Below are 26,869 nucleotides of genomic sequence, written 5' to 3'. Positions count from 1 at the left end.
AACTTAATGAAAATTGGAAAAACACACGGTGTGAAATTCTTACTATAATTTTTTTTTTTTTTAATCACTACATAGTATAAAACAAAGTCGCTTTCTCTGTCCCTATATCTGTCCCTATGCATGCGAATCTTTAAAACTACGCAACGGATTTTGATGCGGTTTTTTAATAGATAGAGTGATTGAACAGAAAGGTTTATATGTATAATAACATCCATTAAATAGTGGAGAAGTCAATAATAAATTACAGTTTCCGAAGCGAAGCGAGTTTGGGTCGCTAGTATAATATAAAAGAGTAAACTTTATCAATAGATAAAATTTTGTGTTACTGAAATTGTTGTTTCATATGCTAAAAAACTACATAGTAATTTCAACTTGTTGACTGATGACTTGTGCGTATTTAAGCATTATGCGGTAATGTTAATTTAAGTTTTTGTATAACTAAATTTGGCTATGGCAGTAAAATGTTGCTATGTGCCCGGAACATATTTAGGTCAAGTATTCCGCCACACATTCCATCCTACATTTTGCGATAAGCTGGGCCTAATATAATAAATAAAACATGACATTTTTGTGCACAATTTAAATACACGATATTACAATAATCCTTAATTAAATTATGTGCACTTTAACACACAGCCATTTTCCCATAGAAATTCTTTAAACGTTTAACAAAAAATAATATTTAAAAAAAACTGGTATACATATAATATAACTAGTTCACTGCATTATATTATAAGTGTTAATATTTACAAGCTAAAAGAATACGACATAACTAATTATTGATCCGCTTATCTCTAATATTTTAGCAGAAGGCTGCAGCTTAACTATGGTTCTGGTATTGCCTAACTACAGCGACAATAAAAAACACAATTTATCAAAAATACAGTATAATTATTTATTATAGGTAGTCTGTACCTTACGAGATCTGCTCGACGTGACGAGACCACGACTTTTGGTCTATTGGTGACTATCCTGACCAACATGAACATTACTATCAACCTTTAGACAGAAACTCATAGTCTCAACTTAAACAACCATAATTCATTGTTTTGGCTGACTGACTAGACAATTCATCAACGTAAGGAGTTTAAGATGCTGGGGCTACAACCTTGCAACTGTGGTAGCTAATGCCTTTTGTGATGTAATTGTCCACTTCATTTTTGGACAATTTATACTTATCCTTAATAAACTAAGATATGAACCACTGTATGGAACTCCGTCATTTTCAAAGTAATAAACACGAAGTTTTATATACCTGCTCAGAAATAAATGTATATGTGGACAGTGACGTTTTTCAAAAATTTCACCTCTAATACAATGAATTATAGGTTGAAAGTTTAAATGAGAAGTTTGTTTCTTTTGTAAGAAGAAACATGAAATTATGAATAAAATAAAAAATAAGGGTACATAAATAAGTTTACGAACCAATATTAATTATGATAATAATACAATGCCACTTTACAATATTCTAATTTACAGATGCGACTGCTATGCTGCTAATCAGATTGCACATGACAGTTTTTGTGCAGAAATAAACAGACTATTATCTAAACAAGAAATTATATGCAAATTATCTGAACAGTTTTAAACATTAGCACATCTGAAGTACATCCTAATTATTTTAGCTTTACTGAGTTTATTTGCTTATCCCAGGAACGCTAGTGCGGTGCTATACAAATTGCATACGGCTAAAAACGAACACAAACTAAGCGTTAACTTTTGTTTGCTTCACCTCACGTCAAGTGAACGATTCCATTAGCGCTAGTGAACACAAGAATAAATTTGTATAACGATTGCTAAATTGTAAAAGGGTACTTCTTAATTAATATTATACCTATCTAATATATATCTGTATTCTACAAGAAGTATTTTCAATAGCGTAAGTTCAACTTTATTGTGAACTAGCGACCCGCCCTCGCTTCGCTTCGGAAACCTTAAATTTTATTATTGATAGGCGAAGCCTGCCTTGTTGCGCGCGGTACGACAATAACTGCGGGTGATGCCGCAGGGCGAAGCTAGTCTAAAAAAAGTAAAGTAAGTCTAAGTTACTCCTTATATCATCAGCTACCTATTAGCAATCGGTTCAAAATCGGTCCAGCCGTTCCAGAGATTAGCCGGAACAAACAAACAGACAGACAGACAAAAATTGTAAAAAAAAATATTTTGATGTATGTACCGTATACATGCATGTAGTAAAAAGCGGTTATTTCAATACTATAAACAGACACTCTAATTTTATTTATATGTATAGATGTATTCTTAGTTAATCAAAATTCATCTAAAAGTATCTATTTACGTTAACTGATTAATACAGTAACGAACAATAATTCCATGCATCCATTTTAGAGTTTATTGGATTTTTGGGGTCGTTGTTTCGGGCTGCCGTTATTATCGGAGTCACGGGAACGGTATAGCTAAGTGGGCTTCTATGTTAGGAGAACGTCGCAAAACAAAGCGACAATTCACGCACGAATAGAGACCGCTCTGGTATGGTGTACAGTTGCGAACGCTAAACCCGTCCTTACGGATCCATCAGATCCAATAACCTTTGCATTAGATGCCTTCAGCTCTAATACTAGGGGCAGGCTTAGGGACCCCGGTAACCGTACTCGTCGAACTCGACAAAGAGGTCGACGTGCAACCTAACCCATGCATCAGCCCGCTGAGTTTCTCGCCGGATCTTCTCAGCGGGTCGCGATTCCGATCCGGTGGTAGATTCATTCGCGAAACAATTGCTCTTGAGTTGTTAGGTCTCCTTCGGAGGCGCTCGGGCAGTTGTTAGCAAGTCCCACCCCTCTTGGCTGAGCCTTTGCTCGCCCACCTGTCCTGGTGAAACTGGAAAGGCCTTCGGGCCACCAGTAAACTTTCAATCATAAAAAAATAATAATAATAGTAATAAAAAAAAAAAAAAAACGCTAAACTTTCAAATAACTCCATTCCAAAGATGGCCATTCGAATTAACCGTAATGCCGATCTCGCGTACCGTTTATAATGTATTTATCTACGCTCGACCTTCAGTCCATTGAGTTCCATATCGTATGTTTCACAGGAAGCATTCTAAGTATCTCTTAGGCAATTCTGTCATCCCCATTTTAACTACGCAATACCCATCACCGAAGCTAACTTCATCCATATTATCCAGAACCGTTGCGCTCATCCACATTTCGGTTTCACACATAATTTCCACGTTCAAGGCGGATCTCGGATGAACTCTCTTCCACGCTAAATATTTTGAACGCGATGACATGTTCCCGAACGAGGCTAGCCCCTGGCATTGCTGATGTCCATAACCAATAATAACTATTCACAATCAGGTGTAACGTATGCTCACTCGTCCACTTTTGTTGACTAAAAAGAAAAGAACTAAACTTTTTACGTATATCTCTTGTCCTAGTATCTCAAGAATACATCATCTTATTGGGGTCGTGATGAATATCAGAATTCAGTCTTAGAGGCTTTCACATTTTTTTTCATCTTTTATGTTAGAACTTAACATACGTAAATCCTTTTCAGTGGAGACGCACATAAGGATCCATTCGGGCGCGCAGTGACTGAGACGTATGCAAAAGGATCAATGAGATAAATTGCTCTTCGCTGTCGTCTATATCACGGCGAAATGTATGGAGAGAAACATCACTAAAGCTAGGGACTTAGGATATTCAAGGAGATAATAGTGCGCGTGGGCATTACGCTATGCTTGTGTTAATTATCCTTTAACAATGGCAAATAGTTCATCCAAATAGCGTGCCATTTAACAAACGTTTTATTTCCAATTAAAACTCATTCTAAAAAATCGCTTACTAACTAATGGGCTCAACATTAAAATACTGTTAAGTTAAAAATCGAAAACAATGATATTTTATAGCAGTAAACTTGCAAAAAGAGTACGCATAAAACGGCCGTTAACCAGAGAAATATAGCCAATTTAAACAGAGCCATCAAATATTTTCTCTTTCATTAATCCCTCAATTATGTTACCGGAATACAACATTGGAGCAAAGGGAGCAGTCGGGATCTAGTACCCACAAATTACACCGTTATGAGACTACAAATAACCGCAAATTTATGTAGATAGCCATCGAATGCTCGGCGTTACGTAAAACGTGTTTAAGACGATGGCGAGGACGATAGCACGACAGTTGTATTAACATCTGGGCCTCACTTCGACTCGGCGCTCCGTCTACCGAACATAAACATCCCGGTGTTGCGATCATGTCTTCATTTGCATGTTTCAGACGACAACATCAAGACCCGCCCACCAAACTATCCAACGTCAACACTTGGAAATGGTTGATTAAAACGGCATCAAATTTTACAGCGATGCAAGAGTGTTCTTGAGATTTTATTGACTATTCCGGTCTGCGTTAAAATCGACTGCCTGAGTACAACGCAGTCTCGCTTTGAATCACGTAAAAAGTAAATTTATTATTTTTTTTTTTTTTATTGCCTTTGTAGGCAGACGGGCACACGGCCCACCTGATGGTGAGTGGTTACCGTCGCCCATGGACTTCAGCAATGCCAGGGGCAGAGCCAAGCCGCTGCTTATTAGTTAACATTCGGGAGCAGACTCCCCCCCAACCCCCCACCCCCCTTCTACTCCATTAAAACGACTAAGCACTAACTATAGTTATAATATTATATAAGGCTCTTACTTCATTTTATGTATTACATAGCTGTACAATGATATAGTAAAAAATCGAAGCTTACAACTCTGTTTAATATCATTATCATATTATTATACTTTTAGCAACGGCTTAATAATTTAAATAAATAAAAAAAATACAAAAGTGGGTAGGAACGATCGACACAGAATATTAAATCTAAGACAAGTGAACGCTGCGCGCGCTTCCAGCAAAAGTGATCCGAGGTGGCGTGATGTCCCCGCTGGTCGGTCGGTTGCCCCTCCAGATGACAAGTTGCCCCTCCAGATGACGTCACGAGTCCACGTGAGTGCTCGTCGTCAATGGCTCCGCCCATCGACTTTGACTTAAGAGGGAGTCGCCTCTAATACGGCCTCTCCTGACTGGTGGACGTCCACGTTCACCTCGATGTCATGACCGTCTTCAATCTCTGACGATGCAGGACTCACTGTGTGCACAGCGTTGCTATCGGGGTGTTTTATGATATCGTCATAGAAATAGATTGTTTGCATTACAATCATGATTTTGGTACCATGAACCATTAGTAAAAGTTAGTAGTTTTTGTGAGCATTTTACATCACATTTCAGTGTGTTCATGTATAGTAGGCTCTTGTTGAGTTACGTTAGATGTACTGACGACACGGCACTGTTACCATATCGGGTGTATAATATACTGTGAGAGTAAAGTCTGGTTGACATGGCCAAGTTAACATGTCAAGCTAATACACTCGTAACGTGAACTGCGTTACCACGTCACACCTTTACGTGAACTTTGTTACCACGTCATAACATATACGTGAACGATGTTACCACGTAAATCTCTGCGTGAACTATGTTACCACGTAAATCTCTGCGTGAACTATGTTACCACGTTACAACATCTACGTGAACTATGTTACCACGTTACAACATCTACGTGAACTATGTTACCACGTAAATCTCTGCGTGAACTATGTTACCACGTTACAACATCTACGTGAACTATGTTACCACGTAAATCTCTGCGTGAACTATGTTACCACGTTACAACATCTACGTGAACTATGTTACCACGTTACAACATCTACGTGAACTATGTTACCACGTAAATCTCTGCGTGAACTATGTTACCACGTTACAACATCTACGTGAACTATGTTACCACGTAAATCTCTGGAAGCATGCAGTCAACCCCAAGAATGTTTGACATTACGCGTCACTGGTGACTCAACTAGTGCCTGAACCCTACGAGGACTCGGCCTAACCTGACCTCCACCAAAAATTAAATCAAATCGTGAATCTGTAGACTAGCGTTCGCGAGTCAACCAGAGGGCCCATTATGCCTCGTATCATTATTAAAGTTCCGAGTTTGTCAGTCAGACCTCTGACCATCTTAATACAGAGCAACGATCTCCTGGCGCACTCGACGTATGAGGCAAAGCAATCTGATGCTAATTGCATAACATTATAAAGAATATTGGCATACTCTAACTTTCGCGGACACAACGGCTTAAAGTCTTTTACGAAGTTACCCCACGTCTGGTCACTAGACAATCACACGTGTAACCAAGTACGCTCATCACTCTTAAGACAGCTCAAAACTCGTGACAAATACTCAGTGCCTTCCCAGTTAAGGATCTAGCCCATTCTACTTCCTTACACAATGTGTCTATGGCACGGCAGGGTAAAACTTAGAAATAAAGTAACCATGAGCTCGATCTGAATTTACGAATCTAATGGATTCGGTTAACTTCCGTGCTGATGTGGTAGTTGCCTTTTTATTGTCACAACGCGTGGTGGAACTATTTTACATCTATTCTCAAACGCGGGTACAATCGACACGGCGATGGAACAACACGGCGTCCCGTTTGCATGATCACCGACCTGGACAGTCGGACTGTTGTCTAATTGACGTATTGATGGAGTGTGCCGACTAGTAACATTTTGAACCCTTCGAATGTTATTTCCACCCATCGAAACTGAGCATTCAGTCTCCAGCATGTTCTATCGCGTCAATAAAAATAGACCGTAAGGTCGGTTGTGATAAAGTCGTTGAGCTAGTTACTTGGTGATTTATTACATTTCATAAGAGGGTATCCGACAAAAAAAATCTACTTCGCACCAAGAATCGATATCATTAACGCTGGGGTCAAAATTAGAAATATAAAAATGGTTCGACCTTACTTTGGACAGTGCACTTAATGCTCCGATGATCCTGTCTGTAGCGTCGTACGCGCGGGACTCTGACGGCGGCGGTGATGTGATTCCCAACGCCACAACGGGTCCGGCGCCACCACCGTCCGCGGTCGAGGGACGTGCGTCTTCTATCTGCGACCCTAGCGGGCTCGACTCACGCGCAACGTTCACATTTGAGTTTTAAGCAATTAAACGCGCCAATATTATTCTCCAATATTGGTCTCGAACATTCGGCGAATGCGAGCGTCCTCCTACCCTGCTTCCAGTTACACGTATATCGGTCATTACGTTGTTAATTTAATGCAAATTTTAAAAATAAACTGTACGCCAGGATAACCCAAAAGCGGATAGGGCACAAGCCCTATCCCACTTCTGATTTTAGCAACGGCTTAATAATTTAAATAAATAAAAAAAATACAAAAGTGGGTAGGAACGATCGACACAGAATATTAAATCTAAGACAAGTGAACGCTGCGCGCGCTTCCAGCAAAAGTGATCCGAGGTGGCGTGATGTCCCCGCTGGTCGGTCGGTTGCCCCTCCAGATGACAAGTTGCCCCTCCAGATGACGTCACGAGTCCACGTGAGTGCTCGTCGTCAATGGCTCCGCCCATCGACTTTGACTTAAGAGGGAGTCGCCTCTAATAATACATTATCAGAGACAGTGATCCAAATTATTTGAATTAGAAGTAAACACTATGTAATAATCCGGGTTGTTTGATTAATTTGTGCTATTTACTTTAACAGAAATGAGCATATTTTTTTTCATATTCATCGCAAAATAGTACAAATAAAATCTACAAAATATTTTACTTTACCTAATTTGACATACAGATTTAATTTAATAATAATAAAACTGCAAGACATTTACTGTCTTTCAGATAGAAAATAAAAGAAAAAAGGCGTCAGTTCCTCTGATGCTATCCGAGTTGGATGCATTTGTTAATTGAGCATATTTATTGTGTATACACACGTATCTTTCAAATTATATTAGTTTTTTCATGTATTCAATTTTCATTATTATTTACATAATACCCGGTTACATTTTCGGTAGGCTGCGGCTTAGCTATGCCCCTGGCATTGCTGATGTCCATGAACGACGGTAACCACTCACCACCAGATGGCCCGTATGCTCGTCTGCCTACAAGGGCTATAAAAAAAATCCGGACATTCCAAACAATTTTCCTATAATTAGAGCGTAAATCTGATTTTCCGTCAAGATGTAAACTTTTAGGACCCTTGGCATGATGTCTTTCGTGCTCCAGCATTAATTAATGCTTTAATAGACTTTACTGTTTCGAAGTCACAGGCGGACGGACATATAGTTAAATAGGTAACAACAAATAAATAGTCCACGGTGAAGGAATAACATCGTGTAATAAAAATCAAACCCGCAAAATTATAATTTGCGTAATTACTGGTGGTAGGACCTCTTGTGAGTCCGCACGGGTAGGTACCACCACCCCGCCTATTTTCTGCCGTGAAGCAGTAATGCGTTTCGGTTTGAAGGGTGGGGCAGCCGTTGTGACTATACGAGACCTTAGAACTATATCTCAAGGTGTGTGGCGCATTTACGTTGTAGATGTCTATGGGCTCCAGTAACCACTTAACATCAGGTGGGCTGTGAGCTCGTCCACACATCCAAGCAATAAAAAAAAAAAGTCTTAAGGTATTAATACTAAAAATTTGTTACTACAGCAATATAACTACAGAACCCGTTTAAAATGGACATTTGCTTCCGTCTAAAATGCAAACAGTCATAATAATTATTTATGTTCTTTTATGCCACACAAAATGACAATTGTATGTACACATGTGTGGATATTGTAATTCTATAAACTTAAATACTCAATTGACTGTATCGACAAATGACTCACTACTTGATAATTCTCTTTTCACATTATAATATATTTCAAAATGTTGGATTCTAAGATCTGCGTAATTTTACTATATTTATTTGCTCGTTTTGGGCATTGTCTGCTTAGATAGATAATTGATTTTAAACTAAATTTCTAATAATCTGAACAATTTTATTGTATTTTGGACATAATGAAGAAGGAAATCAGAGAACAAAAATATTTTTCTTGCCTTTTCATATATAATTTTTTTAATAATTATTTTTTTAAATTTCCCTACTCATACATTAACTGTTCAGTAGACAGTAGATAAAATTCTAACCTACCCCTTTCCGGGCTAGTACTTAAACAACGAAACTGCTCAATATATTTACAACGTGAATGTTTCATCACGGGATCCGGCGTGCGAGATTCTCGTGGGACATCCAAGATCCGGATAGCGCACACCACGTTCATTTACCGGCACGCAAAGATCTCGTTAACCGGGTAATAAATAAATACAAGGTACTAAATAATACAAGTTACGCACATGGGGTTGAGGTCGCTCAGGGGTTGAGTTAGCTCAAGTTATTTAGCAAAGTTTCGTAATCGCACCACAAGATCAAGACACGGTACACATAAAGGCCTTATGAGATTCAATACTGTTTGATGAATTCGCGAAAGTTTTCAAGAATTTGTATTGTCTATGTATAAAGCAGTCACAGCTAGTTTCTTGTTTTATATTAAATGTATAATACAAGATTCAGTGAATGGTATGTATAAGATTCTGAAAAATGAAATACAAACAGCGCCGCAGGCAAATAAATCTCGACAGAACCAAATGAAGTAAGATACATTTTCCGTAAAGTCAGTTTTTGTTTGAGTTTCTGTCTTTTCGTGGAGTCTCAGCTTTCACTATTTTTAAGATTACTATTTAAATAAATCGGCCATGAAATTTATAAGTAGATTTATAATATATAAATGCATAAATATATATATCGTCGTTGCAAATTTGAAATCTCCGACACTTATGATTTTTTAAGATTGAGGCGTAATAAAGTGAAATATTGAGATATGCACATGGGAGTTTTTGCTGAGTTTTCATAATATATGAAAACATCATTTTGGCCCAAAATGTCACATAGGAGATTTTAAATTTGCAACGACGTTATATTAAAAGTTGTCGTGGCCCAATGGATAAAACGCCCGGTGCATTTGAATCGGACGATACCGCTCTGCCAGGGTTCGAATCTTGGTGACACGACCCAATTTTTCTAATGGTACCTATACGTACTCAACAAATTTTCACGGATGACTCCCGTGGTGAAGGAATTATATTTTTTTTTTATTGTATCAATAAGTAACTTGATTACATTGTACTCTTCTACCCGCTTATGTAAAGCTCTCCCTCTTTAAGAACGGTTAGCTGGTAGATAACTCAATTGTTGAGTTAAGCTCGCCATTTTATAACTTTTTCGTAATCATTGTATTGTGTTAACTGTGTGTACAATAAAGAATATCGTGCAATAAAAATCAAATCAGGAAAAAATATAATTTGTGTAATTACTGATGGTATGTACTTTCATTTACGTGGAATATATTTTTTTTTATTTGATTTGATATGGGATCCGGTGAGTCCACACAGATAGGTGTCACAATCCTCCGTATTCCTGGCATATAGCTGTCATACTATATAATTAGTTGCATGGGTCCTGATAATCACTTAAAACTAGGTTAGCTACTACGTCATTCAGCCGTGTATTCATTGAAAGAAAAAAGCCTTTAATTTGTTAACTATAGATGCTAACTGTTTGCTATAATACTAAAAATATGAACATAAATACCTACATCAATGCATGTAGCCCTCTCTAACTTGGACATTACGTAATCTGCAATAATAAAACTGGAAGACGCAAACAAAACAACCAGCCACGTTAACCCAAAATTAAATTATAATAACTAATTCAAAATTTACACGCGTGACTGAAACAGACGAAACGAGAGCTGCTAGTGTATCGTAAAAGGTTTTAATGGAAGCCATAACAGTGGCTGCTTTCAATTTATACGTCTGTGCGACACCCGACACAAACTAAGTTATTAAACCGAGAAACTAATGAAGTCTTTAACGGGTGGCACTTCGCCGCACATGCTTTATTATATTCTTAAATGTACTGTATCTAAATTTGAGCGACCTTTGCTCACACAGATCTTCTTAGTTTTAAGCTATTGCATAGCTTCTATCGCGGGCCTTGAGCGTGGAGACCGAATCCAGAAATTCCGTAACGAAAATAACCTAACACCCCCCACTCCGACCGGCACAGCGGTGATACTTTTTAGTTTTGCCATCTATCGAAGAATAGCAGAACTTTTAATGACTTTTTTTTCCAACAATAACTACACGTACCCATGTACTTGAAAAGTTGTCACAATAGAGCGAGTATTTTCTTCGATTTTTGCGAGTCGTAGGCATAAATAAAACTACCTTTTTTTTATAGCTTAGATGGGTGGACGAGCTCACAGCCCACCTGATGTTAAGTGGTTACGGGAGTCCATGGACATCTACAATGTAAATGCGCCACCCACCTTGAGATATAAGTTCTAAGATCTCAGTATAGTTACAACGGCTGCCTCACCCTTCAAACCGAAACGCATCACTGCTTCACGGCAGAAATAGGCAGGGCGGTGGTACCTACCCGCGCGGACTCACAAGCAGTCCTACCACCAGTAAAGCGGTCCTAAAAATAAAAGGACGATGATTAAGAAAGATCATTTCAAATTATTTAAAAATGAACATAGGTTTATGGTTATCTAAATTTTTTTCGGCAACGTTTTCGTTAAGCTATTCATAAAATATATAAATATATCGTTTATACATAGTGACTACTTGTTTTATTATAGTATTGTAAAAGATTCGTTCAACATCTGAAGAGGCTGCAAAAACCTAAAAAAAACAAGATACGCTTTCGACGTTAATACAGTTTTTAGTCATAAGCAAAATGACCATGCATTTTAAAAATTTAGGTGAAGTAAAATTAAGATAATGTGGTTCATTTTAAGTCCCTAGTACCGCACTAAATAATACCCTATTAAACATAGAATAGATAATAACGATAAATCAGCGTTCTACCATAAACACCTACATACGTATATTTATTTTGTGCTGTTTGTCGGGTAACTATACAAGAACGTCCAGTCTTCTTTCAATGTGTTGTCCTGGGGCATCCTGAAAAAATTGACGTCAATATAAATTACGTAATTTTATTAATACGCTCTTATTAGCTTCAGACGTATGTTTGTTAGTATGTAACGGAATCTTTGACCATGATTTTGACCCCCTTCAAAACGTCGGATTAACTCGAAATTTGGTATACTTATTAGGGCCCGATGACAATTCAATATTAAAAAATAAATTGAAAAAAAATTGGAAAAAATTGAAATTCAACTAAAAAATGAAAAATAAATAATAATAAACCATTTTTTCTTACACTATTTTTAATTCAAATTTATTAATATTTATTTTCTATTTTTTAGTTGGATTTTCTATAAAAGCGTATTTTTTTAGTTTTGGAGTTTACTCCTTAAGAATCGATTTACATATATAGGCCCGGGGTATGAAAATTATGGGGACCAAAATCGTACTAGAGAGTATAGCATGTCACACGAAATGCGTTATGCGCCTGATTGGCTCCTGATTGGCGCGCGCACGCATCACCATTGCCAGGTGATGCGTGCGCGCGCCAATCAGGAGCCAACGCGCGGCCGCGTTATCGCAGGTGACGCCGGGCTGCTGCGCCGGCAGTCCGCCACAAAGCCTCGTACTGATCGCGCGTTTCTCTCATTATTGTATTTTCATATATTTGTTAGTCGTTTGTTTTGTGTCTCGTTAATTTGTTAATAATCTGTAGTGTATCGTGTTGTCGTAATATAGAACTATTTCTCGTATTGTTTCGTTTAATTTACCGACATCGTTTTGCTTGTGGCCGGACGCCGTTCGGGTTCGATTCCTGAACGTATCAACTGTTAGTGGGTTGATACCCGAATATAACCCGCTACAAATCATTTATTAATAAAGCTTATTAAATATAAACAATTCCTTCTATCAGTGAATGGACAACTTATATATTAATTGTAAAAGTGAATTATATAGACTTACTTAATTACCGCATCCACGTGTTCCGCAACTCCCGGATCATTCTCACTAGAATACGTAACTTCCATATTTTACTGTATTCAACTGACACAAATTTATATTTATATCCAGTAAACTCCAGTCGTGCGTCGGAGCGGACACACACACTTTTTAATTTTTTTTAAACTTTTATTTTTGTCAGACACTACCTAAATATTCAGCATAGGGTAACATAAACATGTTTTAAAGGTTTAATTATTTTAGTTATTATTGCAATTAACCCTTTGACTGTCATGCACGTCACCGGTACCCTACGCGGCCTATTATGTCGATTTCTGTTACTAAGGCGCCTGGATTGTCTAACTTTGCCTTCCATTGTTTGTTAATGTACGTTTTAGTTTTTAAGTCTCTTAGAAATAGATTCATTCTCAGTATCTTCGGATTCGTCTTTGTCGGAGTCTACTAGATATTCAAGTAGATCGAAGGGAAAAATCGACAAACTTACTTCAGTGCGCCACGTAGGGCACAAATGACCTACATGGCAGTCAGAGTTAAACAAACATAACACCTATAATTTAGAGCAGCGTGGTTACACACGTGCTACACTACTCTCTATTATATTCACTCATTGCTATTATGAAGTCGTCGTGGCCTAAAGGATAAGACGTCCGTCCGGTGCATTCGTATCGAGCGATGCAACGGTGTTCGAATCCCGCAGGCGGGTACCTATTTTTGTAATGAAATACGTACTTAACAAATGTTCACGATTTACTTCCACGGTGAGGGAATAACATCGTGTAATAAAAATTAAACCCGCAAAATTATAATTTGCGTAATTACTGGTGGTAGGACCTCTGAGTGAGTCCGAACGGGTAGGTACCACCGCCCCACCTATTTCTGCCGTGAAGCAGTACTGCGTTTCGGTTTGAAGGGTGGGGTAGCCGTTGTGACAATACTGAGACCTTAGAACTATATCTCAAGGTGTGTGGCGCATTTACGTTATAGATGTCTATGGGCTCCAGTAACCACTTAACACCAGGTGGGCTGTCAGCTCGTCCACACATCTAAGCAAAAAAAAAAAAATTGCCAACACTATTTTAAAAGAACACGTTTTCGATGGATGATCGAAATTGAAGATACGGTATCGCCTTAGATTAGATAGGCATCTAGACACTAAAAAGATGATATATTTTTTACTATTATTATATCTAAAAGAAAAAACACTAAGTACATTTGTCTCTTCTGTTTACCAAACGATTTCGTTTTGCTTTAGCTCAAGCTTTTTAGCTTTTGACATTGACGAGTTTTAGTATTATTTTTTTATAAAAAATCAAATTGGATTATTTTTTCAAATTGATAATAACGAAACGAACGAGAAAATGCAATCTATAGATTTATTATAAACCTCAGTCTCAGTGATATTTATTATTATTTACGACTATTGCGCGAACGCTAGTACTGCAGGTATGAATGTTGAATTTTTTTAATTACAAACGAAATAAGTTTTATATCTAAACAAACAAAGTATAGAAAACATGTAATTAAAAGACACAAATTTTCAGATTCAGATTTTTCTTAGCAAAAAGTCAGTGACCTCGTCAAAACATAGCATACATAAAATCATAAAATACAAAATAAATCATTAACCTGTATTAACAATGCTTAAAAGAATACTTTTTCTGCTGCGTACACCGTTTGTGTAAGCAGGTACATGTAATTTCTACTAATGACAATAAAAAAAGGGCCTCTGTTAGCTTATTAAATGGAAAATATTTAATCTAACTGAATTGATACATTATTTAATTAAGACAACTTTTATGGTTTAATCCCGCGCTCATTTAATTAAATCGGAAACAGATTTTTCTCTCTGAATGCTAATCTTGACGATAGATGGACCAATTAATTTGAAATTTAACAAATTAGTGCGATATCGATTGCAAACGCTTTAATTAACTTGTTTTGATGTCACATATATTACTCTCCGCTTTTTCTCAGTAAGTTCTTGAAATAGAAACAGTAAATTTGACTTTAAGTTACGCGCGTGTTTCTCAGCTGCCATAAACACGTCCCGTAAACGCTGTATCTATCTAATCGAATCGACCTAATACTTGTTACGAAAGTTAGTCGTAAAAATCGTCCACTTTACTATCTCTACTGGCTTAAAAGTTCTTTCTCCTTGAACGATTAGTATTTAGATACGTTTTTTCTAAAACATAGATTCGTTTAGATTCACAATATAAACCGTTTATTTTAGTTCTTCTCTTCTTTTTCTCCACCTCATCCCACTAGGTGGGGTCGGTACAGTTATTTTTTCTCTTCCATTCTCTTCTACCAGCCGTCATCTCAACACACACTCCTCTCTCTCTCTCATATCGTCATTCACACACTCCACCCATGTCTTCTTCGGTCGACCTCTTCCCCCTCTACCTTGCACTATCATTTTCATACACCTCCTAGTCACATGCATCTTTTCTCTACGCATCAGATGTCCATACCACGCTAACCGTCCGCTCTTTAATTTGTAACTTACCGGGGCGCTACTTTCACACTTCCTCTGATATACTCATTCTTTATCTTGTCCATTCTTGTCACTCCACACATCCATCTAAACATTCGCATCTCTGTCGCATGCATGTTTATTTTAGTTAATGTAGAGAAATATATGTATAAAAGAACGTTTTTGGTTATGGAATGTAATATACATGTTTTGTAAGCAATCGAATATTATTATTTAATGAAGAGAAAGAATGGCGTATCCTTTAGGCCACGTTTGATTCAAAAGAGAGATTGACTAATGCTTGTACATTTGCAAAATGTTCTTAAGACAAACACATCTAAATCAACACAGATAACGGGTACAACATATAAAACTGAAAATATTATAAACCGTAGTTATTGACGGATTTTTTATTTATTTTATTACATTTACTAAATGGTAAATTAACCTATGGTTTATCTGGTGTTAAGTGGAGATTATTATATTGTTTGGTATTAAATAATAAAAAATACGTGCTTAGTGTATTTATTAATATTATTTTTAATCAGGATGAATATAAATTTATAATTTAATATTAATTGTTTTATATCAAACAGTCTATAGTCTGGTTCGTCTTAATCAAACTCCCAAAATTATAATTTGCGTAATTACTGGTGGTAGGGCGTTTTGTGAGTACGCACGGGTAGGTACCACCACTCTGTCTATTTCTGCCGTGAAGCAGTAATGCGTTTCGGTTTGTAGGGTGGTGCAGGCGTTGTAACTATACTGAGACTTTAGAACTTATATCTCAAGGTGGGTAGCGCATTAACGTTGTATGTGTCTATGGGCTCCAGTAGCCACTTAACACCAGGTGGGCTGTGAGCTCGTCCACCCTACTCAGTAATAAAAAAAATATATATATATTGTTACGTTCACCTAAACATTAGATAGAGATTTTTTTGTAATCTGCTGAAATTTCATATCATAATCAAGGCTGTCCATATGGATATTATAACATAGATCAATTTAAAAAGATTATTTAAAAAAAAAAAAAACATTGAATACGTTGTGACATTATACTAATGTTATGTAAGATCTGTTGCTCAGAAGAAGCGCGGAGGATAGCCGCTCCATTTCTCTTTGGGTTATTTTGAGTCTTTTGATGAAGCCCAGTGTGAGCGACTACATCTTAATGCCATATGCTACTTAATACCCATTAAACATAAAAACATTTTTTGACAGATAAAAAAATATGCACAGCCCTACCTACTATTGCACCCAAATACAGCCAGCATTAACATAATAATATGTTTTAATTTTAATAAACGCATTTTTGGCACAATAATGTTAATACTTATTGATAAGTTCTCACGCACTTGTGTAAATACCTCATTGTTATATACTCAGGAAACACAATCTATCTAGTGATATAATTAAGTATCATCTACTAAGCCGTGTTGAGTGGCTGGTTTCTAGTGGGATTAATTACCAGGTTATATCTTATTATATTATATATTATGTACTAAGCTAATTTTGCGTAACAATATTTATTTAACTCTATTATTCAAATCAAATACATATAGCCTAGCTATAAAAGTTACATACAGTCTTTTTAATTGTTACATCATAATATGGTCGTACTGAAATGAATCAAAGCAATGAACGAAAATACATTTAAAAATTATATTAAATTAGGTTGCTCAAATATCTCTAAGTAGAAGCTATGGCTTCTAATAGAAATTGTCCTGAAATACGAGAGAACGGCGAGGAAGAATCGACGGAGCTTCGGAGGCTTTTCAAAGGATTAGGTATTTAACATTATATATATTTATAATATTAAAAAAATATAGGAATTTACTTCTTAATAATCGATTTCATTGAATTCTCCGGTATGACAATTTGATGAGTAGTAAAATCGAGCAATAAGACGAAACCGTTATTTTTTCATTCTACAAAAAAAAAAAAAAATTTTGGAATCGGCCAGTCACCCTGCCTTGTCATCGTTATGATTCCAATTTGATTCCGTGGGATATCGATGGTAGGTCCGGATTGCCGCGTTTCTCACTCTTAATAAGAGATTCGTAAGCTCGGGGGAGAGTCTGATGCGGTGGAAGCTGTGTAACTATACTTGAGACCTTAGAACTTATATCTCACGGTGGGTGACGCATTTACGTTGTGGATGTCTATAGCCTCCAGTAACCACTTAACACCAGACGGGCTGTGAGCTCGTCCACCAATCTAAGCAATAAAAAAAAAGCAGTCCTCCACGTCGACTTCTTTGGAAGATCTTATGATCGCGGAAGAAATGTGTTCCGCTATCATAATTATTCACAAATTATTCAAAATACGAAATCAATTCAAATTTCAAATTTTATTTCAATAATCCTATCCAACCATCACTACCAGAAAATTGTTTGTTTTATTTCGTCGCATATTTTTTTTATAACATGCCTATATTTATGATATGGATGACATCCATATTTCTGGTCTTCTCAGTATTTCACTAATGAATTGTTCCTCATCCATTATATTTTATTAGCTCAACGCGCGGTAAAAACAAAATGGTATGTTTCGGTCGCGCGATGCCTCAATGCATCCACCGACACCGCCGCGCGCGCCGCTCTGAGCTGTGACCGCCTCGATATTGGCTAGTACAGTGATTCTCAACCTTTTTTTTGTTGCGGCACATATTTAACAATTTAAAAATTTGGCGGCACACTAAAAAAAAGAAAAATTATTTACTTGCTACAACACACTGCATAAATAGTTTATCAAAAAAAATTAATATACGAAATAAACTAAAATATACTATAATTTTTTTTTTTGTGGATTTAAATATATATTCATGTTTAAAATATTTTTCTTTTCAAATGATATAATTTAATAATATTAACATTATTATATATTCGCAAAATTTGGCGGCACACTTTTGAAATTTGGCGGCACAAAAAAGTGCCGCGGAACAGTGGTTGAGAATCACTGGGCTAGTACATTTGTTTCACTCGCACATCGTGCAGCTCGCCGCCGCCAAATGTCACGCGCCTCTCGCCGCGCCTCGCAACGCACCGCAAAACGCACCGCCAGCGCCAGTAGCTGTGTATGCCACATTCACATTCATAGGTTGTCTACCATTTGTTTTCGCCGCTCCCGCTTGCCACGTCTCACGACGCGCCGCAATTCGCACCGCTCTCAGCTGTGGCCAGGGGGTAACAGTGCTGGAAAAGGCGAGGAAATGTCAGCTGCGTTTTGTCCATAAATTTCTTTTTCACTGTTGCTCCCTCGCCAGTAGAAAATAAATCCTTTCTTCTTCTTATTCAACCTGTCTCCAGCCAATACTGACTGAAGATCGTTTCGCACTCCATTCTTTTCGGTTCTTTCTTCGGTTTATTTTTGGGAATTTATTACTTTTACTCTTACCTGTTATTGTACAGCCATAATATCATGTATCACAGGATCAATAAAAAAATAAACTAATTAAAACTTTATTTATATGACGTTTCATTCATATTTTAGAAAACTGCCCTGGATTCGTTCGGGTCGGACCAGCCGGATATTTATTTTCGGTAGCATTTGAACCAGAAATCAAGAGTATATACAACATGGAAGTAAGAGCTACTGATATTTATGTCGCCACATTTCCGAGATCAGGTATTTATTCTTTTACAATAATGGAAGATTCTTAAATCGGACTGGGCTTTTTTGGAATTATTCATCTGGATTTTAGATTGAAAATTAACTTTATATCCAAATTGTCCTCGTATTTCTGATCCGACATCGGATGTGGGATAGGGCGCATTTCCCTATGCCCCACTCGGCACACTCCTACCTATTTCTCGGTACCTGCTAAAAGCAATTATTAATCTGCCACTAAGCTACACTACACTACACTAGAAGTCTAAAGAACCTAGAAGAAGAAAAAATGATTTGATCGATTTTTATTTCAAACTCTACTTCGGCAAGCACGGGGCAAGTTGTTGATCAGGATAGCTGATAATAGCTGATAGATAGATAGGATCAGGATCGCAATAAATAGCTTTTGATGACGAAGCGTATGATAGTGAAACGTTAAATAAAAAGGAAATTAATGTGGTTCTTTATTTATGTTCAAGGTCAGAATTGTAAACATTTTTTTTCCTCTGATAGCGTTTCTAGTATGATTTACATCCGTCTTTCTATTGATATTTTTAAAGTTTAATTTCACTTCATAAATAGCTGAGTTATATATTTTTTTAACATCGTACAGGGACAACGTGGACTCAAGAAATGGTCTGGTTACTATTGAATGACTTAGACTACGCCAAGGCGGCCTCACTTAATCTTGTCGACAGATACATAAATGTTGGGTGAGTAGGGCAATAAACACTTCTTTCTGTAGCAACTTTTATGTTATATAAAATAAATCTATGTCGATACATTCAAATGGATTTACAAATCAAAAAAATACTATTATCACTATTCTTTATTTATTGTGTATTTTTTCTTTTTTAGCTTATAATGTGTATGTGTGCGCGCGTGTCTGTGTGCGTGCGCGCGTGTGTGTGTGTGTGTGTGTGTGTGTGTGTGTGTGTGTGTGCACTTGTGTGTGTGTGTGTGTATGTGTGTGTGTGTGTGCGTGTGTGTGCGCGTGTGTGTGTGCGCGCGTGTGTGTGTGTGCGCGTGTGGGTGTGTCTGTGTGTTTGTTAATATTTTTTGTTTTAATTTATGATATTTAAATGGTAATTTTAATAATATTTCAATGAGTCTATGTACACAAACGGACTGGTTTCTGTAATAAATGAATTTAGTTTATAAATAATTAAAAAATAAGTGTTAACGAAAGTTAATCTGAAATTAATGTTTCCAGAATCTCGATCTGGGGTCTAGCATCCAGAGCAAAAGGTGCCAAAATATTAAAATTTAAAGAAGAAGACAAGCGTAAATACAAACAAATAATAACGCCCGGTTGTGAGCTGCTAGCGGCAGCAAGTGACCCTCGCTTCATTAAAACCCATCTTCCAATGTGTATGCTGCCTCCTAATCTCATAGAAACAGCCAAAATAGTATACGTAGCAAGAGATCCACGAGACGTTGTAGTCTCACTGTATCATTTTTACCGTCTTATGCCTGTGCCGCAGTTTACAGGGGACTTCAAAACTTTTTGGAACATGTTCGTCCGCGATAACGGTAATTTTGTTTTTTTGGTTATTTATTTGTCCTTGAAATCAGTCTGACAAAATTATATGCATGGGGCATGAGAGTGTTGTTGCCTGTAGTGGTAATAAAGTTAAAGTTAATATCCTGTAGTCGTTTGGTGCTTGCTGAAATGCTGAGCACTGACGCAGACACCAAGGTGGGCTTGACCTTTGACACAACAAAATGTCGAGCCTTGCAATTGGCAGTTGTGACACTATCCTGAAGTAATACGCCTATGGGGGGTTTTAAAAATGACCCTGGATAGGTCGCAAACAATTTTTAGATATCTTTGCCTTCAGTGCGGCTCTAAGGGCGACGAGAAACATACACGTATACGTCCCTTGGCCCTTGACATCGGATAAACCAAAATAACCTTATCGGAAAAGATCGATCATGACAACGAGTTCAACGTTGAATTCACCAAGAAGTGTTTGGTTCTAATAGTCGCCAGACACGAGTGCGTAAAGTTCACGTCCCGCCCAATATTAACAGCTCGCGAGCATGATCTTACAGTGGGCGCGACGGAAGACGCGGTCCACCTGCAAGCGGGTGCTGGCCTAGATAAAAGCAAAGCGCAACCTAGGCACGGGCGTTGGAGTCAATGGCGTAGGGCACGTAAAATGGATCTGCTACCATGTAAGCAGCAAATTTCTGTGGCCAGCTGCGAGTATCGACCCCTTATAAGTCCGCAAAAGCTGCGAAGAGGTCCATGGTACCTGGGGGAGGCTGCCTTACCTTAGGCGAGAACGCTAAAAGAACGCTTTTGCTGTTAAAAATAGCAACGTAATGTGATAGCCGTGACGGTAACGGTGGGGAATTATCTTGAAACCCGCTCAAACAAAGCTCAAATAATAAATTAAGTCTGCGAAGGATCCCAAGTGGTCGAGGGATCCGACAGAACACATGCACGCGGTGATTGGTGCAATTGGAATGATCCAATTTTTTTTATGATACCTATAGTGACGTGTAAAATAGGGAAGTTTGTTTGTAAAAACTTATCACTGTAGTATTCTTCGATCTCGCTTTTTTTATGATTATAATCCTAAACTTTTAATAACCATTTAAGTTCAATGTTCAAAAAGTTTTATTTTTGTAGGGTTTTGAAAGCTACATTTGATTATATATTGTAGTTACTTTGCAGCTGCAGAACTCCGTTAGGCCACATCTCCTTCATAGTGAAACTCAAAAGCGAACACGTGTTATATCAGTAAAGGTGTTTGACGCAATTGGATAAAGTTTTTTTTTTATTGCTTAGGTGGGTGGACGAGCTTACAGCCCACCTGGTGTTAAGTGGTTACTGGAGCCCATAGACATCTACAACGTAAATGCGCCTTCACCTTGAGATATAAGTTCTAAGGTCTCACGTATAGTTACGACGGCTGCCCCACCCTTCAAACCGAAACGCATTACTGCTTCACGGCAGAAAGAGGCAGGGTGATGGTACCTACCCGTGCGGACTCCCAAGAGATCCTACCACCAGTAATTACGCAAATTATAATTTTGCTGGTTTCATTTTTATTACACGATGTTATTCCTTCACCGTGGAAATCAATCGTGAACATTTGTTGAGTACGTATTTCATTAGAAAAATTGGTGCCCGCCTGAAATTCGGACACCGGCGCATCGTTCAACACAAATGCACCGGACGTCTTATCCGTTAGGCCACGACGAAAGTTGTCGTTAACCAACTAAACTATTGGCGTATTATTAAGAACACGAACGATATCAAACAAACTTGTAATTTAAATAAAATATATTTACATACCATATATTTAAAAAATACATTAACATATATTTACAGTACACATAATATCAAATCAAATATTATTAGGTAATTACGTCAAACGAAATACTAAAGATAGCTATTCCATCATAAAATAAAATGTAAAAAATTATTTTCAGTCATCAGAACACCTTATTTCGCACACATAAAAGAGGCATGGGAATTGAGAAATCATCCAAACATGCTATTCCTGTTCTACGAGGAACTTAAAAATGTTAGTATTTTGAGAAATGTATTTTATTTGAATTTAACATATATTATGTACATTATGTACATTATGTTTAGGAACTGTTCTCAAAAACAAATACAAGTGTACAATCTATGTATTACTTTATTAGGTATCATCATCCGTAATAAAATCTATATACACACATACTAATAATAGGGGTTAAAGTATGAAATTGCCGTTTTATTGTAATACTCGTAGGTAGGTACTTTGAGTTGACATAGAACCTTCATGATTTGAGATTTTTGAGTGAAACTGTTTTCAAATGGTACCTATAAGGTTCTACTTTTAAAAAATGTCCAACATTCGATTATCGACTATCAGTTGTTTTTTTTTATTCAGCTTAGACAAGACAGCTGGATACTTCGAAATTCGAGTGATTTTTGAATACGAGTTCCGATGCGAAACTAACGCTGCAGAACCAGCTCGCAATATCAATGTTTTGTTTGGAGAGGGGATTGCTAATGAACGCAGCGTGCGATTTTGGTTTAAACGCTTTCGTGATGGAAATTTTGATTTGAAGAACGAACCACGTGGAAGACGGGCGTGACACATGTGAATAACAATAAATTGAAAGAGATGGTGGAAGCTGATCCGAGGCAAACTTCCAGGAATTAGCGGCATGGTTTATCGTAACCTTACCAACAATATTGACTGGTTTGCGTCAAATCAATAAAATGAAAAATATGAAAAATGGGAGCCTCATGATTTGACTGATCTGCAGAAAGAAATGCGTGTTGAAACTTGTGTTGACTCGTTGAATCGATACAGAAATGCAGGAATATTGGATCGAATTGTGACGTGTGATGAAAAGTGGATTCTTTACGATAACCGTAAGCGAAAAATGCAATGACTGACCCCAGGTCAAACGCCGGAACAGTGTCCTAAAGCAAAGCTTACCAATAAAAAGGTAATGTTAACTGTTTGGTGGTCTCAGCATGGTGTTATTCACTATAGCTTTCTCCAATCTGTTCAAACAATAACGATGTCTACTGTGCCGAACTTCGAACAATGATAGCAAAACCTGCAGTGAAACAGCCCCGACTCATGAATCGATCGAATTCAACATTATTGCTCCATGATAACGCAAGACCTCATACAGCACGAGAAACCGTTTTAACTTCTACAGGAACTGGAATTAGAAACCATTCGTTACCCTCCGAATTCGCCAGACATTGCTCCAACGGACTACTATTTTTTTCGTGATTTGCCAATTTTCTACGTGATAAAAAGTTTACTCCCCTGGAGGTAGAACAAAATGCTTTCACACAGTTTGTATGATCTAGATCACCAGAGTTCTATCGCAATGCCATCAATGACCTTCCTATTAGATGGCTGCAATGTATATATAGATAATGGTAGATATTTTGATTAAATAAATATGTTAAATGAAAAAAATAACGAATTTATTGTACAAATCGGCAACTTCATACTTTAGCCCCTAACGTGAAAGTATGTTCATTTGTTTGTTTGTTGGTGGGTTTGTTTGTTCTTCTTTCACGTCGAAGCCTTTGTTTGCGTCGAAACAGATTGATAACGGTAACTACCTTAAAATGGATACTTTTCCTTGACCACGCAGACAAAGCCACGGGTAACAGTAAATAATAATTAAATCGAACAAAACAAACAAATCTTATTACATGTGGTCAATGGTGAAGTTAAATTGTTTTTTGCCTTATTTGTTTGGGGTTAACAAGACAATGTTTTTTTTAAATTTTCGTTAATGTAGATAGTTTATTATTATACCTGTTTCCACTTCGAGAATTCGTCGTCATTTACGACATAATAATATGTACACATTAAACATATTTGTGAAAATTAAAATAAATCTAACCTTAGCATATAGATTAAAACACTAATTTAATTTTATATCACTAAATTTGTATTAACTAAAAACTTTGCACTAATCGAAAAATATTGTTCATACATTTTTAAATAATATAATACATTACGTCCGCAGGATCTTTCCAATACAATAAAACGCACTGCAAAATTCTTCAACAAAGAATACACAGATGAACAAATCTCAGTGCTGTGCAACCATCTTAATATAAATAATTTCAGACATAACGACTCAGTAAGCTTGAACTTCTTAGCAGATGTGTTTATACCAGGAGAAGAACCATTTATAAGAAAAGGTAATAATTCTATATGATAAAAATAAATAATAAAAGATTTAGTCAAGGGTCTTCTAGTGTTTATTGGGGCCCGGAGTATGTAGACATTGTACGATAGCTCAGTTTTTATTTCATTCTAAAGCTTTTAAGAAATACGGATCTGCTGCTGATAATTTCACACACTACGGTAACGCGTAGCGCTATTGTCGCGCTCAGTTGATCGCGCAAGTAACTAGCAAGTTGGTCGTAGATTTCAAAATTTAAACCCCAAAATCAAACAGACATTTACGACCTTGATAATAGAGCTCTAAATGCTAGTACTTAGAACAAATAATGCCCTACCCTCAAAACCCTAAGGCATTACTGCTTCGCGGGCTCATTAAACGTCCTATTAGTAAGATACTTTTTTAACTAGGCCAGTATATAAAAAAAATCGAATAGTAAATTTTTTGGCGGTGTTATTTTTTTATTGCTTAGATGAGTGGACGAGCTCACAGCCCACCTGATGTTAAGTGGTTACTGGAGCCCATAGACATCTACAACGTAAAGGCGCCACCCACCTTGAGATATAAGTTCTAAGGTCTCAATATAGTTACAACGGCTGCCCCACCCTTCAAACCGAAACGCATTACTGCTTCACGACAGAAATAGGCAGGTTGGTGGTACCTACCCGTGCGGACTCACAAGGGGTCCTACCACCAGTAATAATTACAGTGATTATTACAATCACCCTAAGTTGAATGTGTGAACATGTCTTTTCAGCCGAAAAGCATTCATACTTAACCGTTGGTGTTGTAAACTAAGGTGGGTAGTGACATTCATCAGATATTGTTATCGCCAAGCTATGCAATAAAAAACATTGATTGCACGTTTAGTGCGTCCATATTTTTATTTCAATGAACTAAAGTCGTTGGCCCTATGACTTACGTTTCTATTGCTTAGCAGCTTTTGACAATATTAAAATACTGGAAATTTAAATTAAATAGTAATTAAAAAATTCATCACAAGTAGATAAAATTGCATATTTTTAGTATTTATTTGTAACTATACCTGAGACCTTAGAACTTATATCTCAAGGTGGGTGGCGCCTTTACGTCGTGGATATCTATGGGCTCCAGTAACCACTTAACACCAGGTGGGCTGTGAGTTCGTCCACACATCTAGGCAAAAAAAAAGATTTGATCGATTTTTATTTAAAACTCTACTTCGGCAAGCACGGGGCAAGTTGTTGATCAGGATAGCTGATAATAGCTGATAGATAGATAGGATCAGGATCGCAATAAATAGCTTTTGATGACGAAGCGTATGATAGTGAAACGTTAAATAAAAAGGAAATGAATGTGGTTCTTTATTTATGTTCAAGGTCAGAATTGTAAACATTTTTTTTCCTCTGATAGCGTTTCTAGTATGATTTACATCTGTATTTCTATTTATATTTTTAAAGTTTAATTTTACTTCATAAATAGCTGAGTTAGCAATAGTTAAAAAAGTTAGCTGAAGCAATAAAAAAAAACGTATGTAAGTCTATCTTATATTGCCTTTATTTTTCACATGTGTATATAAATATATATTTTTATGTAAGTTTATTAGGATATAGCACCGTCTATGCTAGTTTGCTTAATCCTCTTCCGGCAAGGTTGCCTGGAAGAGAGAAATAAAGAGTTATATTATTATTATTATTATTATTAAACAGCCCCTAAACGAAAAACTGTACTCCAAATTGAACAGGAAAAGTTGGCGGCTGGCGAGATTACTTCGATGACGAGATGACCGTGGAATGCGAACAATGGATGGCCAAAAAACTGAAGGAAACTGGTATTCAGTTCCCGGTTTTCAGTAATGATGTAACCAAGAAATGAATCACTAAAATTTTCTCATCGATTCTGTTACTTTTTATTTATAAATAAACAAGTAAAGAAATCTTATTCACTCCTGAATTATTTCGTTGTCTTTTCCCGTACCAAAAATTTTAAGCGAATATGCATTTGCGATAAACAGCTTCCTTCCTGCTGAATGCTGTTATTATTGCTGCAGAAATAGAACTTATGATTGTGCGATGTATTTTTATATAATTTGGTTATTGTGGCAATGTGAGATTCTGTGGTCTATTTCATGTGATCGAAAGTAAAAAAGAAAGCCGCTTCTAGATGTTTCCTTCGTTTTATATCAATTTTATTCCAACGAGCCATAGAATATGCCACTAGTTTTGCCGCCCATGTGTACGCACGGAGAATACGCACCATCGAATCGTTAATAATGAACGTCCTACTGATTCCCCTTGTCGTTAGTCAGCAAACTAAGGATTTACAAAGAATATA

The 26,869-nt window shown here is 37.0% G+C and overlaps 1 protein-coding gene across 3 annotated transcripts in view; it reads left to right on the top strand.

Annotated features, from left to right (window-relative positions):
- LOC101738942 (luciferin sulfotransferase) overlaps nucleotides 1-26,476 on the top strand; it is a 343,088-nt gene extending 316,612 nt beyond the window's left edge. Inside the window, exons 1-8 of one of the 3 annotated variants that reach the window (XM_012693879.4) lie at nucleotides 16,589-16,745; nucleotides 16,949-17,061; nucleotides 18,767-18,901; nucleotides 19,497-19,596; nucleotides 20,097-20,416; nucleotides 22,328-22,422; nucleotides 24,395-24,572; nucleotides 26,280-26,476. In XM_012693879.4, coding sequence (XP_012549333.1) covers nucleotides 16,977-17,061; nucleotides 18,767-18,901; nucleotides 19,497-19,596; nucleotides 20,097-20,416; nucleotides 22,328-22,422; nucleotides 24,395-24,572; nucleotides 26,280-26,410 — 1,044 coding nt within the window. In that variant the 5' untranslated portion in view covers nucleotides 16,589-16,745; nucleotides 16,949-16,976 and the 3' untranslated portion in view covers nucleotides 26,411-26,476. Of the gene's footprint in view, nucleotides 1-16,588; nucleotides 16,746-16,948; nucleotides 17,062-18,169; nucleotides 18,374-18,766; nucleotides 18,902-19,496; nucleotides 19,597-20,096; nucleotides 20,417-22,327; nucleotides 22,423-24,394; nucleotides 24,573-26,279 lie in introns of those variants that run through there. The other 2 variants (XM_021350605.3, XM_062668714.1) reach the window with 2 other exon arrangements.
- Nucleotides 26,477-26,869: the final 393 nt, after the last annotated feature.

Source organism: Bombyx mori, chromosome 5 (genome assembly GCF_030269925.1).
Source record: "Bombyx mori chromosome 5, ASM3026992v2".
In the NCBI taxonomy this organism is placed as follows: Eukaryota; Metazoa; Arthropoda; class Insecta; order Lepidoptera; family Bombycidae; genus Bombyx; species Bombyx mori.
The sequence above is the reverse complement of the archived record's forward strand: the minus strand, read 5'-3'. Positions and strand labels throughout refer to the sequence as shown.